Consider the following 13,998-nt stretch of genomic DNA (forward strand, 5'->3'; position numbering starts at 1 on the left):
GTGGGAGGGAGAGAACTTAAAAGGAAACATAAATAATAAATTGAAGTTTAATTAACTCCTTTAAAAAGTTCCCCATTTATAACTTTTCAGTACAGTAGTATTTTACTGAGAAATCCATGTGGGCATTTACTGATTTTAACTACTTGCCTGTGGTCATCTGACTGTTAGGGAGGAGGGGACTTTGGGTATTAGTAATGCATTCCACTCTCCCTTCAGTGGTATAGGTTCATAGGATATTTGGTGAGATTGAAATTTGGATGAATTATTCTATGTCTGCCTATGCTGATACTAATACAGTGTGGTCTATATGAGAAGAAAATTGAGGTTCTTGTGGGGCCAGGAAAGTGGGATGTCATCCATCTGCAGATAGGAGCAGTAGATGACATTCAACTAAGTTTTACTCTGGGTAGACCCACTGAAATTAAATTAGTGCCATTAATTTCAGTGGGTGTACAGTACCTCTAATGACTCGTTCAAAGAGCTAATCCGCAGTCCCGCCTCATCACCACTACCATCTGCTATAGAACCAAGTTACTGTGTGGGCAATCAACATATCCATCATTAGATATTGAAAGATCTCAGTTTCTTAGTTTTCCAATCCTAACTTCAGTTCTCCACATTTTGCAGCAATTTGCATTTGAAGAAAAAGCTTTTGAGGATTCATCAGCATTTTGTACAAATTTCTCCAAACACATTTCATATGCAGTTTTGACTAATGTACACATTTTTGCAAGCAAATTTTTCAAATATAAGGCACTTTTGTATGCTACTTTCACCGATACCTTCATTTGTATGCACACTTTCCCCTAAATTTTGTAAACATTGCTTGTTTGAAGAACTGCATTACAAAATTTGGGTAAGAGTGAATTTCAAAGAATAGCTGTATTTTGGTTTGCATATTATTCTAGAAAGTGTGAATTTAATAGATTCAGCTTTAAATACCAACTGAATCGAATTTCTCCATTCCTATCCACCATTTCTAATTGATTTCATTATGCAGCTTAATTCAGTGTTCCTTTAAGAGCTGTACATTCTTTCAGTTTGAGAGAGGATTCTCTGTGGAGCAGAACCAGTAAAAACTTCAGTGAACTTTTTTTTAGAAAAACCCACACATTAAAAACAACTCTGAGTCATAGAAGGAATCTAATCTTAAAAACAAAACAAACTCCACCATCAAAGTCATTCCATCCTTTCAATGTCAATGGCGCTTTGGAGCAAGTCCTTTCAGGTACCAAACGGCTTTCATTGTGTTACTTGGAAGGAAAGCATCCAAGTTTGTCTACGGTGCTCAGCTATGTTACAGTAGAATAGATTGTGTTACAAGGCAGATCTAGGTACTTCACAGTGCTTAAGTCAAGCCAGTTGACTGGCTTCGAAGGCATTTCCGTTTCCAATCCACTTCCCTCCTTGACACCCCCATTTTATATTTTTCCAACTGTTTCAGGTCCTCGCTTGAGTGAAAGGAAACCTCAAGGTTGCTTTAATGTGATGCCACACCTATTCCATTGTCATCTTTACCACACCTTTCAAACAGCAGTGCCTTGGCTGGCTGATCACAATAGTGTCCTGAAAAACCTCCGAGGTGCAGCTGCATGCTTTGGGCTCAGAGAAATGTTGTACATGCAACAGCTGAATGAGTTTGGATAAAAGGCTTGGGTTTCAAAAAGGATTAATTTTCAACTTCTTTTTCATCCTTAGAATGGGCAGTCCCAATAGGAAACATTTGATTCCTAGGTGGCCTAGCTATTCAGAGGGGCAAATGATACAATTTTTAAGAACTGATCTCCATTAAAGCTTTACATTGAACCACAAATACTAAAAGTTATTTGTTGTAACAGAATGTAGTGTCATTAAACATAAAGTAAGAAGGTAAGATGACCCTAATAGGTACCGGTAGATGCTTTTAGGACACACACACTGTTTATAATATTTGTTTCTTAAGCAATGCCACTGTATTTGAGCATACAAAATGCACTGCTAAGCCTCTTCTTTCTTGTTATCTTTGGACGTCCTTACCTTTAGAGTGACACTGTGTGCCCCCTTGTGCAACTGTATCCTTTGACTTTAGATTTATTTTTTATTTTTAAGATACTGGCAACTTTATAATTCTTGTTGTTTCAGTATTTGCATCCTGCTGATATCCAACTACCACAGATTTCTTCCTCAAAGCTAAAACAGTAACAAAACAAAACAAAAATTCAAAGCAGGACTTTCTAAACAGGCTTCTCATTTTCTGCAAGTTGACAATTTTTCAGGACGTTTCATAAAAGTTATTCCTCTTTCCCCCTCTGCCCCAGCTCCACTCCCCTTTATTTACTGTTTAATTTAGATTGCTTCTAGGGACTTTTTGACAAATTGCATTTTTAAAAGTATACTCAAAACCATTTATCTTTATGTCAGAAAATGTAATGTGTACACACTACAAACCACGTGCATAATAAGGGTGACTGGTGCCCATTGGGGCTGATAGGGTGGAAAGTAGGGCGACCAACAGTAGGTGGAGCCAGAGCCAATAGATACAGCCAGTGAGCTATACTTGTCCCCATCCTCCCTGCTGTCTTCTACAAGAGGTGGCACTGAGACTAAGCAAGAAGAAGACAGTGCCACCTCTTGAACAGGTAAGTAAGAAGACAAGCAGGTAGGCGTTGACTGGTGTCAGGCTTGAGGTTGGTGGGGCCGTGCCACATTTTCCCTAATAGACCCGCCTCCACTCATCAGGGTACATATATGCCAGGGAATCTGGATTTTGCCAGGCAATGAAAATGCAACCATTCTTACACAGGATAAACTTGTAAGTCTACAAGCTACTAATTAATGAACTTTGGCAATGCTGGAAAAGTTCTGAAACTCAATTTTACATGAGGCAGATTTATTGACAGAATTCCAGGTTTCAGTTTCAGAACTAGACATTTTGGGGCAGAATAGCTCCAAGCATCAGTGGTGGAGTCTAAGCTAACTACGCTCACGGCCGCGCCCCTGAGGGTGTCAGGGGCACCTCGCACGCTGCAGCCTCTCTCTACCTCCAGGATCCTCTTGTGGGGGTGCCTGGTCACGTCCCCTCAAAAAAGCACGCCCAGGGCTATGGCCTCCCCAGCCCCACCACTGGTAAGCATAATATTAAACCTAAATTCCAGCCAACCGATTTTGCCAGTAAATCTAATGATATCCTGGGCTGCAAAAAACTAACACTACCGACATAGGAGTACACTCTTAAAATGTATATAGTGGTAGAGCAATATATATGTTTAAGCAAAATAGCAAGCAGAGACTGACTTACCCTTTTATTTCTGAGATGTGTTACTTTTCTATGCTGTGTCGCTTACACTGTGGGTTAGACTTGCATCATTTGATTTAGCCAGTTTAGGCACCTCCAGAGGCAGCACTTCTCATGTGGTAGTGATGTGGTGCGCACCCTGGCCTCTGCTCATTCACCAAGATTTCAGTAAAACAACAGGTCAGTCTCCTCATAGGTGACAGATGACTGACCTGGGGTCAAAACAGCAGCACCAAAGGACAAGTTGGCAGGGCAACCCAGATCCTATTGGTTGGAGGAAGGACCAGAAGGAGGAGCAGATCTAATATGTCTTTCTCTGCCTCTTTGTCTGGCTAGTTATAACACTTGCTTAGTAAGTGTTTGAACTGTGTCTTTGTTGGATAAATTTGCATGACGCCCCCTCCCCCCCCAGCTATTGCTCAGTAAACACCTCCCTGTGTGCCTGCTCTGCTGGTGACATGCAGTCTGGATCAGTCCATTGTGGGTGGGGGTTATTTTCTGGCCTTGCAGTAGTCTGCTTTTCTGTCCTTTCAAATTCTTTGATTCTTCTATTTTTTTTAAGGACTTCTTGGCAAGTTTATTAGCTTCCTGACTTACTAGGAAATGAATCAGGCTGAAGGTTTTCTGATTCAGTATGAGCTCACTAATTAGTAATTGGGAAATGTTCCCTTTTATTAATTTTCCCAAGCTCCACTTTTCCTTTAAAACAATAGGAAATGAAAAGCCAAAGTCCACTCCACCCCAGTATATCTTATGCTACTACATTAACGTGTGAGTTCTGCATAGGGAAAGAACGGACAACTCCTAAGTATCACAAGTAGGAAGTGACATTTTTCCTCCTTTTGTTCTTCTAGTTCCCTACAGATTGTGACTAAATGTGGGAGACATTCTTCTCTAAAGGAATAAATTTCTGATATAACTTTAGATTTGATTGGCCTAAACCATACAGGATTTTTCTAAAGGTTATTTTGAAAAGAAGTCTGCAAAGTGACCCATTTAGTTCTGCAGTGGCCTCTCTTTTTATCTTCAGTACCTTTCAGAAATGCAATTTCCTTAGTGGAAATGTGTGCTGTGCTGGTTTTTAATACGGTCAATTCATTTTCAAACAGAAATGCTTTAGATAGAATGATAATGTACAATTAATCAGAGGCATAAAGTCAGCATATGCAACACACACATATTTTAAAGCATTTAATTATAATTATTAATAATATAACTTTGCAAATAATTATTTCTAGGAGTTGCAAATGTCCCTTCACAGAAAGTACATTTCTCCCCCTTTATTTTCTTCTTTTTTATTGCAAAAATAGCGTTTTTCATCCAAAACAAATGCATTGCTGTTCATTGGTATAAAATGGACTGAGGCTTCGAGTAGGAGATGCATCCAACCCACTGCTCATCCAGATTTCCTGGATGATCTGTTCTCTCCGCTCTATCCTTTCAGCAAGTTCAGCTGGGTCCATTGAACAATAAGCTGAATAGGGAGTCCTGCAGAACCCTGCTAGTTCATCGGGAAAATCAGAGCTGGAAGACTCCTCTCTTTCCTCTTCCTGCTCCTCCTCGTCGTCGTCTTCTTCCTCTTCCTCCTCCTCTTCTTCGCTGTTTTCATCAGCCTTTTTGTCCTCTGGTATCAAGCGCTTTCTGACCCTCCGCAGTTTTTCCAGGTCATTAGAGCATGACACATGGACCACCAGAGCACAGAGTGTGAGCACGAGGCCAACACAAACACTAGACACAAACAAGAGAGCAGCTCTTTCAGGGTGATCTGAAATTAGAAACAAAATCCCAGACTAAAGGGTTATAAAGGGAGGGCCAGACAAGGGGGTAGTGATGAAAGATCTTCATTTCTGAAAAGGCCCTGTCCTGTTGTGCCAGTCCAAGCCTACAAGGTTCACCAGGCCCTGCTAACTTGTCTCTGGCTAGCTGATCCTGCCTGCTTGACCACAAAGCACCATGGCACAGGGAGACAGCTGAACAGTCTAAGTGTGGGCACCATAATCCTTAAAGCCTAAGGCTAGATCTTCAAGTGCTTCTCTCCTGGTGTAGGCGGTACCATACTTCAGCCAAATGTGTGACTCACTAGGAAGCTGGCTGCTCTAGGGGGAAAGCAGAGGGGAAGCTTTGCCGCTGAAAAGCTGTTTGTATCTGCCTCAGAGCTGCCTATTTCTGGAAAAGTTCGCCAGCTATTGTTAGTTCTTTACCTTTGGCATTTGTACTGTTTGGCTTCAAAGACCATGCAACAATATCTGAGTATCTCTGTTCTAAATCCTACCTGTACAGTTCTAATGATCATCCCAAAGCACTTAATCCTAAAAACGCATTTTACCTCTTCAAAGCAAGCACTTTTAACCGCCCTTAGGGATAACCACATGTTATTGCTTCCCCTATGACCCACACACATAGCATGAGAAGAAAGCAGCACAACAATGTATCTGTCATCTGCATACCACATTGGTCTATTAATGTGTGGCATTCTGGTCAATGCAGAGGGAGCCAGAACCAAGCAGGTTCATAGAAAACAGCATTAATGTTACATAAGGCAGCTCTAGTTAAACTGCATCCAAATTACTTTAAAATGTGATTGCAAATCTCCATAGAATGATCTGAAGTGCGCAGCTGTCAGATTTTATGGGCCTAGCAAGATTCTATCTACCTATCTATCTATTTAAAATGTTTATATGAGGTATAGTGAGCCTGTATCCCTCTGGATGTCAACTCCCATCAAACACAGCCAAACACGGTCAAAAGGGAAGGGAGTTTAGAGCAATGTCTGGAAGGCCACAGGTCCCCCATTCCAGGTTTATTTCCTGCCATTCAAAATAGGAGGCTTCTGAGTCAGGTTAGGAGGGCAGAAATACAATACATTGGTTTAAAATGCAATAAAACACTAAAGGCAATGTGAGACCTTAGAGGCCAGGATCCAAATGTCCACTCAGTAATGAAGCTCACTGAAGGATCTTAGGCCAGTTCCCATCTCCTAGTCTAACCCACCTCGCTGGGTCATTGTAAGGGTACCAAGGGGAGGGGGAGATGTGTGTGTGCCACCTTCAGCTCCTTAGAAGAAAGGTGGGATATAAATATGGTGATAAACAGACAAACATTTGAAAAGAAAGAACAGAGCAGCAGAAATCAGAAAGATAGAAACATCCGAACAGCAATGAAAAACAGTCAACCAAAGTTCACTTAAACGGGGTGGCTAAGGGCAACATTGGGCACAGGGCAGGGCCACATTGACCCATGGTCAACCTTCCAAGGGCTGCCTATCAAAATGGGTGTAGACAAAATGTCAAAAGTTTGGGAGTCTTGGATGGGTGGGTGTGTCAAAATCCTTTAGCACTACAGCACCACAGCAAAGGACCCGTAGGTATAGGTAAAAGAGAGAGAGGCTTTTGAACAAGCACAACTCTTTGTTTACAAAAACTAAGACCAGCACAGTTCTTTTCAGCAGTTGGCAGTTCAGGATTTCGAAAAATGGCTGTGCTTTGTTTCAAGAAATGTTCATTTGGTAGGTTCTCATTTAAATAGCAACGGAACTGAATTTCTCCCCCATCCCTACATATCAAAAAGTGTCCACCTGATGTCCTTCTAAATGTGCAGACTCTACAGCAGACTCTATAGACTGCAGCCATGGTCTATACATGGATTTAATTTTCTGTACTGGAACAGTATAATTATGCTCAACAGGATTACTGGTAAGAAGAATGCAAGGAAACAAAACACACAATTTCTACCTTTAATGTAAGCAAACATAGCCAAACTGTTGCTAACTATAATTCCTTCTTTCTTTGGAAATCTTGATTCTTTTGGGTCAAAATTTATACCTGATAAAAACAAATGAGAGGTTTGTTAGATTAGATCACAGTTGAGGGCCAGCAAAGTACTTTTAAAAATTGTTAGAAAATGTGTGTGTAAGTTAACGAAATTATTTTTTATATCCTACCCAAAAGGAGCTCTTAATTTTAAAATCCCCATGATTCTCTGTGATCTCAAGTCAAATATGAGTTCTTTTTTAAAAAGTAACTTTATCCTAAAGATGTTAATGAATCATTTCATTCAAGAGGCCTAACTCTAGGATAAAATGTGTTTTCCTGATACCATTTTATCTGGCAATGCTAGCAACTGAACCTGATGTTTTCTGCCACCTAAATTTGAAATGCCTGCTAAGGTCTCATTTCACTTGGTTGGTAGTATATTCTATTTTTTACATTTTATATGATCAAACCATTGTAGGGTCTTACTTAAAAGACAAATGCTGGTAGCGATCCATAAAAATGACCATATTCACCTTCTTTTGGCTTCCAAGAAGGGTTTAGATTAACCATTGGATCAACTGCTGCAAATATGAATTTGGGAACTGCAAATTTTAAGAAAAGAAAAGATATTATATGCTAATATTTTAAAGCACTTGACATCAACAGAAGCATTATTCATTGGGTGAGGCAAAATGGTTAACCAACTTTAGGTAAGACAAAAAAACCCAAACCATTATTAACTGCCAGATAACACATTTCACTCCCCACCCTGAATATTCCCGTCAAGATACCATTCTCCATATTAGGCAATGGAATAGGTCTAGATATGCCGAGGACACTGGCTGCTTATTTCCCCCAGGGATGGGTGTCAACTCTGAAAAGTTCTTATCCTGCAGATTCACAAATCCCAGCCTGAAGCTGTAGGCTGTTCATAAGGCTCTGCACACAAATCTGTCTCCCAAGGAAAGAGATGGTGTGTAACAGCACCATTCAACTGCTGGGGAGGGGGAAGGAGAAGGGCACTAAATAGAGCAGCCCCACTTTCGAAATAGGTGCTCAGTCTAGCAAAAACAGCACTGATCTGACACAGCTTACGAGGCATGCAGCACTTCCGTGCACACATCTCCCTTGCCGAACTGAGACAGAAACAAGCTCAGAAACATTTCATTATAAGGTGCCACCACATGAGTCTGCCTTTGTTTCAAGAGCCACATCTTCAGCACACCATCAATAGGGAAGTCATGCTCTATTAGTAACTCTCTGTATCCATTGTCTCCAACACAAGCTGTGCTGTGAATAGTCAGAGAGTTCCTGCTAGGGTCAAGACAGGCATTGTATGAAGAGAGAGCTCATAACATAACGCATCCCTCACCCACCAAACTAGCCTGGCTTTCTCCCAGCTTTGCAGCCGAAGAGACAGGTGTCTGCAAATCAGTCCTTCCCTCTCCCAACTCCCATACTTTGTGGAGGGGGGAGCACAACATGTGTTTATCAATTAATTTGTCTTTTTTTGGTGGGGCGGCTTTTTAAAAATGAGGAAATGTACTCTGATGCAGGGAAGCAGGAGTTCCTGGTGGCATCAGATAGCCCAGCCCAGCCTTCCCCGAGCTGATAGGAACAAAACATCTGGAGAGCACCTGGCTGGTGAAGACTAGGCTAGACAGTGCTACACCGGTTAGCTGGCTTCCTCTTCAAATTGACAAAATGTTTCCCCTCTCCAAACTTGAGCATCAAGAGTTGTACAGTGGTACCTCGGGTTAAGTACTTAATTCGTTCCGGAGATCCGTTCTTAACCTGAAGCACTACTTTAGCTAATGGGGCCTCCTGCTGCTGCTGCGCCGCCGGAGCACGATTTCTGTTCTCATCCTGAAGCAAAGTTCTTAACCCGAGGTACTATTTCTGGGTTAGCGGAGTCTGTAACCTGAAGCGTCTGTAACCTGAAGCGTATGTAACCCGAGGTACCACTGTAATTAGTTTGGCTAAACACATTGAGGATGCTTTTAGAATGGCCCTGACACCTCTATTATGATGTGACCTGTGGCTCTGAGACAGATTATTTTAGTCCCCAAAGACGCTGTAATAGAATAAAAATGTGGTGCCACAAATACTAAAGACTCTGAAACATCAAGACTGTAACAGTGCAATGCATGTCTCCTTGGAAGTAAGTCTAACTGTTTTCAGTGGTGCCATCTAGGTGTGTAGATTTAGCATGAAGCCCAACTTCATTTTAGGATCTACTTGGTGAGCACATGACCCTTACAGGTGCCACTGGTCCACATGGTGGCTGTCACCAAATAGTGCACTGTTCATGGCTTACCATGTGGATTAGGCCACAAAGACAAGAAAGTGACATCTGGTCTGCTGTGCCATGGATAAAATGACTAGGCCTGAGACTCATGAAGAAATGGACTCATGCATTTCAGCTAGCCGATGTTTAATTCTACATCTTCTCTTCTCCATTGCAACATGTAGTTTGGCACTTAACAATCGGCAGGGCCCTCTCCCTACTACCCATACACACACCCTTAGGCAATTATAACTCCAAAGTGGAATAGCTATCAGTCTAAGCAGACAGTGAACATTTTTCTTCAATCCATGTCTGCCCCAATGCATTTTTGGGATGTTAATTTGGAAATATTTCACATTCTTCCAACAAAGATTAAAAAGGGTGCACATATCATGTATATGACTAGCTCTTCAGGTGTCAGATTTTTTTCCACACTGCTTGGAAGTCAGGCATTATCTTTTATCATAGTTGTTTTGACATTTTGACAATGCACACAGACTCTCTAGGTTACATGCACTCTTTTCCAAGCTAAATTATTTTCCCTGCTTGTATATGGTTGTAATACTAAATGCAGCTTTCTCATCAAAAAAGAGCAATGAAGTGATTAGAAAAATTGGCATACAATCCTGAAGAAAAATATCAGAAGGGAGAGGAGAGGAATGAAGGTGTGTCGGAGATGGTCAAATAAAGCTGAAGGTTATCACTGCCATCCAGTCACAAATTATATTAAAACAGAATTACATCCTAGGTGTTTTTTATATATAAAATAATAATAATTTTCAATCGGGTTCTGTAAACAAGGATCATAGGAATAATATATGATACAAATAAATAGACCAAGTCTTCTCTTGCCACTTGTATATCACAAACATAGCATAATAAATTTGCAGTAATATATATAACATATGGTTCAATGTATAAGTTATTGTTTTGCGAATTGGTGTAAACAAAAACAAAGGGGGAAACAGGATAGAGCAAAGTTAACAGATAACAGTCAACATCACACAGCAGCTAAACGGCTAATCAGGAGCCCTTGTGGTTTTGCTTAGATTAAGTATGAGTAATGACCATTTTTCCTCTTATGTTACCAGTGAAGCAACATAAAGTGTTGCTATATTGATGAATGGGGGGAGGAATTCAAAGTGAATATAATAATGTATGTTTAAATTTAAATTTAGATCAATCAGATTGAGCAAAATGCTGATGGGGGATTGTTCATTTTCTGAAATTAATCCACACTGGTATAAAGCCATATTTCTTAATCTGTCCATGTGTCAACAGTAGTTGGATAATCTTTCAAGGAGGGCAGTTTCTCAAACTGGTCTATACAAATTGTCTGCTGTGCCCAAAAGGTATTTCCAGTCTCTGGTTATATTGCGTTTCAATGCTTGTAATAAATGACTTATTAGTTCTTTATTATGTAGATCCAGATTGTTGCCTTGAAATATATTTAATTAAGCTAATTCTGGTTTGACTTCCAATTGTTGTTTTGTTGTTTTATTGAACTGAGTCCTAGTTTTATTGCAGGGCAGTCTGGACTAGCATCTGGGGTAGGAAGTCAAGTGTGGGGAGTGCCTTCATTCACACTAGATGGAGGGCGTAAAATGGAAAAACTATAACTTGTTAATGGTGGTAATGTACATAAAATGCCTTGGGCAAAGATTTCTGAATGATTGCTAAAGTGCTTTTAAAATGTGTGAGTGATCCTATAATATTAATAGTCAACTCAATTACCTGAGTTGCCTTTCCTTATGCAACAAAAACAGCACCACCCAGACACAAGAGAGCAGTTATCAGGCTCAGTGGAAGTCCAGCATGTGCAATAATAGCAGCCCCCAGTACACAATGCAACATTCTGTTGCAAATCCCCTCTTGTTTTGGCCTGGCTATTGTGTGCAATAGCACAATGTCTTTTTTGGACTAAAACCAGAAGTACATTTAATATCTGCTTAAATTTTACAGATATGTCTAAATTTTACATATACATTTCACATATGTTTAATCGGCTCCCAAAACAATAGGCAGATCTTCTCCTTGGAATTTCAGGGCAGTCCAGTTAATATAGCCTCTTGTCTCCTACCCTTTACTTGCTCCATCAGGGTTCAAGGTTGGGAGGACAGAGTTTTCTGGATGGTGCTAGAATTCACCCAAACCTATCAGCTGCACTTGGGATTTGGTGACTCACGGTTCATATTTTGGTGGAAAGGGAGGGGGATCAAAGCTTCACTATGGGACCTCCTTGCTGCACAGGCTACAGAACAGTCAATGCATTCAATGTGCTGGATTAATTTTTCAGGGCACATTCCAGCACCTCTCATGACACACCGGTGTGCAACACACAGTTCTGGAATCTATGCTCTAAGCTGTAGTAATTAAAAAGGTGAGCTGCTGGCATAAGTTAAGGCTATGAGTTGTGGAATTTAGAAAGAAAACATTCCCTCCCTTTCCCATTTGAGAGTTTATGTCAACTGTACTTGACTCAACACCTTCAGCAGACATCTATCGTGCCTATAGTGTGTGTAGATAGTGAAGCCCGTATTACCCACCTCCGCCCCATAGCTGATCCAGGTGGCTCAGCCCAATCAGCAGCCCTGCATAATCTGTTTTACAGTCCATTTGAGCGGCACACCCAGTTTTGATGCAGCCCACCCACTGGAATCTGCAGTCTTAAGATGGGATGAATGAATCTATTTGTCCCTTTAAAAATTACATATAAAGGTGGGTAAGTTAAAATAGGGCTTCAAAAAGCGAAGAAGAAAATTGGCTGCTAGACAATAAATAACACTCTGAAAAGAAACCTAAAAATAAACAGCACTGATACTTAAATGTGTTGCTCTTTTTAGTCCAAAGTGCTTTCAGTATTTTCTCTCTCCTGACTCTAGAGACAAAAGAACTTGACCTTGCAACTTGCTATGCATTAATCTTCATCTGCAGACACCAACAAAGGAAAAGCGAACTTAATGCTATGATCAGAAACGTCTATGAACAGACTTGCTTACAGTAATTATTGCATTCATTCCCTGGAAGTCTGTCAACACAAGCCCCCACTGGTGTGTGTGGCATCTCACACATTCCAAAACTCTGCCTTACCCAAAGCCATTAGGCCATGTGGAAAACAGTTAAAGCATCAAATCATTTGCAAATGCTCCAGGCTGCATCAAATTATCATGGCAGGAAACATATTTGAAATTAATCAAGTGAGAGAGAGAGAAAGAGAAATGTGATTGACAGTTTCTGTGTGTGTGTGTGTGTGTGTGTGTGATTGCAAAATCAATACACTGCAGAATACATACTCTTTCCCTTAAAAGTAAAGCTAAAGGGACCCCTGACCATTAGGTCCAGTCGTGACCGACTCTGGGGTTGCAGCGCTCATCTCGCTTTATTGGCCAAGGGAGCCGGCGTACAGCTTCCGGGTCATGTGGCCAGCATGACTAAGTCGCTTCTGGTGAACCAGAGCAGCACACGGAAACGCTGTTTACCTTCCTGCCGGAGTGGTACCTATTTATCTACTTACACTGTAACGTGCTTTCAAACTGCTAGGTTGGCAGGAACGGGGACCGAGCAATGGGAACTCACCCCATCGCAGGAATTTGAACCACCGAGCTTCTGATCGCCAAGTCCTAGGCTCTGTGGTTTAACCCACAGCACCACCTGCATCCTGCTCTTTCCCTTAACTTATTGTCCTCTGGTCAACAAATTGAACACTTTGGACTGAATTGATGATGATGATTATTATGTTGATGATGATGAACCACCCATCTGACTAGGTTACTTCAACCACTCTGAGCAGCTACCATAAAATAGGTAAAGGTAAAGGTACCCCTGCCCGTTCGGGCCAGTCTTGCCAGACTCTAGGGTTGTGCGCTCATCTCACTCTATAGGCCAGGAGCCAGCACTGTCTGCAGACACTTCCGGGTCACGTGGCCAGCGTGACAAGCTGCATCTGGCGAGCAAGCGCAGCACACGGAACGCCGTTTACCTTCCCACTGGTAAGCGGTCCCTATTTATCTACTTGCACCCGGGGGTGCTTTTGAACTGCTAGGTTGGCAGGCGCTGGGACCGAACGACGGGAGCGCACGTCGCATGGTCGGATTCGAACCGCCGACCATGCGATCAGCAAGTCCTAGGCGCTGAGGTTTTACCCACAGCGCCACCCGCGTACCATAAAATATTTAAACACAAAATACCTCAAACATTATAAACGCTGCTGTGAGCTAAGCTATAGTTTGACTTGGTGTATCATCTGAAACCAGGTTCATGGTGTGTCTTACTTCTGACCAGCCAAGATGTATAACCAAGAGTGATTTGCAGCTTGTGGTTTGCTTGGAACAAGACAAGCCTTGCCTTAGCTCATGGCAGAGTAGCAGGAGGAAGATGGGATGGAAGTGCTGCAGCTGCAATCTTCTCCCTTGGGACCCTCACACTCATGCATTCCCACTAATTGTCATTGAACAACATTTTGCGGGTGGGCAATATTTTTGCTAATATGTTTATTTTCATCTTTTATTCTTTTCAAGGTTTTATTGATAGTAATTAGGTACTATAAATCTGTAACTGTATGACTGTACCCAACTCTGGTGTTAAAATATGGGAATGATACAGATCGCATGTTTAAGATGAAGCCCAGATTTTGAAACAAATGCCTCTTTATATACATGTGGATTTCTCAACCTGGCATTATAAAA

General features: G+C 41.4%; 1 protein-coding gene and 1 long non-coding RNA gene across 5 annotated transcripts in view; one reads left to right on the plus strand and one right to left on the minus strand.

Annotated features, from left to right (window-relative positions):
* Positions 1-4,450: 4,450 nt before the first annotated feature.
* The window catches only part of EVA1C (eva-1 homolog C), a 51,758-nt gene continuing 42,210 nt past the window's right edge, over positions 4,451-13,998 (minus strand). For all 4 annotated transcript variants that reach the window (XM_083611306.1, XM_083611307.1, XM_083611305.1 and 1 more), the window contains exons 6-8: positions 7,560-7,628; positions 7,006-7,095; positions 4,451-5,039 (exon numbers count right to left, since the gene is read on the minus strand). In XM_083611306.1, coding sequence (XP_083467432.1) covers positions 4,591-5,039; positions 7,006-7,095; positions 7,560-7,628 — 608 coding nt within the window. In that variant the 3' untranslated portion in view covers positions 4,451-4,590. The remainder of the gene's footprint in view (positions 5,040-7,005; positions 7,096-7,559; positions 7,629-13,998) is intronic.
* The window catches only part of LOC310761470, a 30,965-nt gene continuing 23,301 nt past the window's right edge, over positions 6,335-13,998 (plus strand). The window contains exon 1 of the long non-coding RNA XR_014547517.1: positions 6,335-6,966. This is a non-coding gene — a long non-coding RNA (uncharacterized lncRNA). The remainder of the gene's footprint in view (positions 6,967-13,998) is intronic.

This window comes from Podarcis filfolensis (genome assembly GCF_964270895.1).
Source record: "Podarcis filfolensis genome assembly, chromosome: 4".
NCBI lineage: Eukaryota > Metazoa > Chordata > Lepidosauria > Squamata > Lacertidae > Podarcis > Podarcis filfolensis.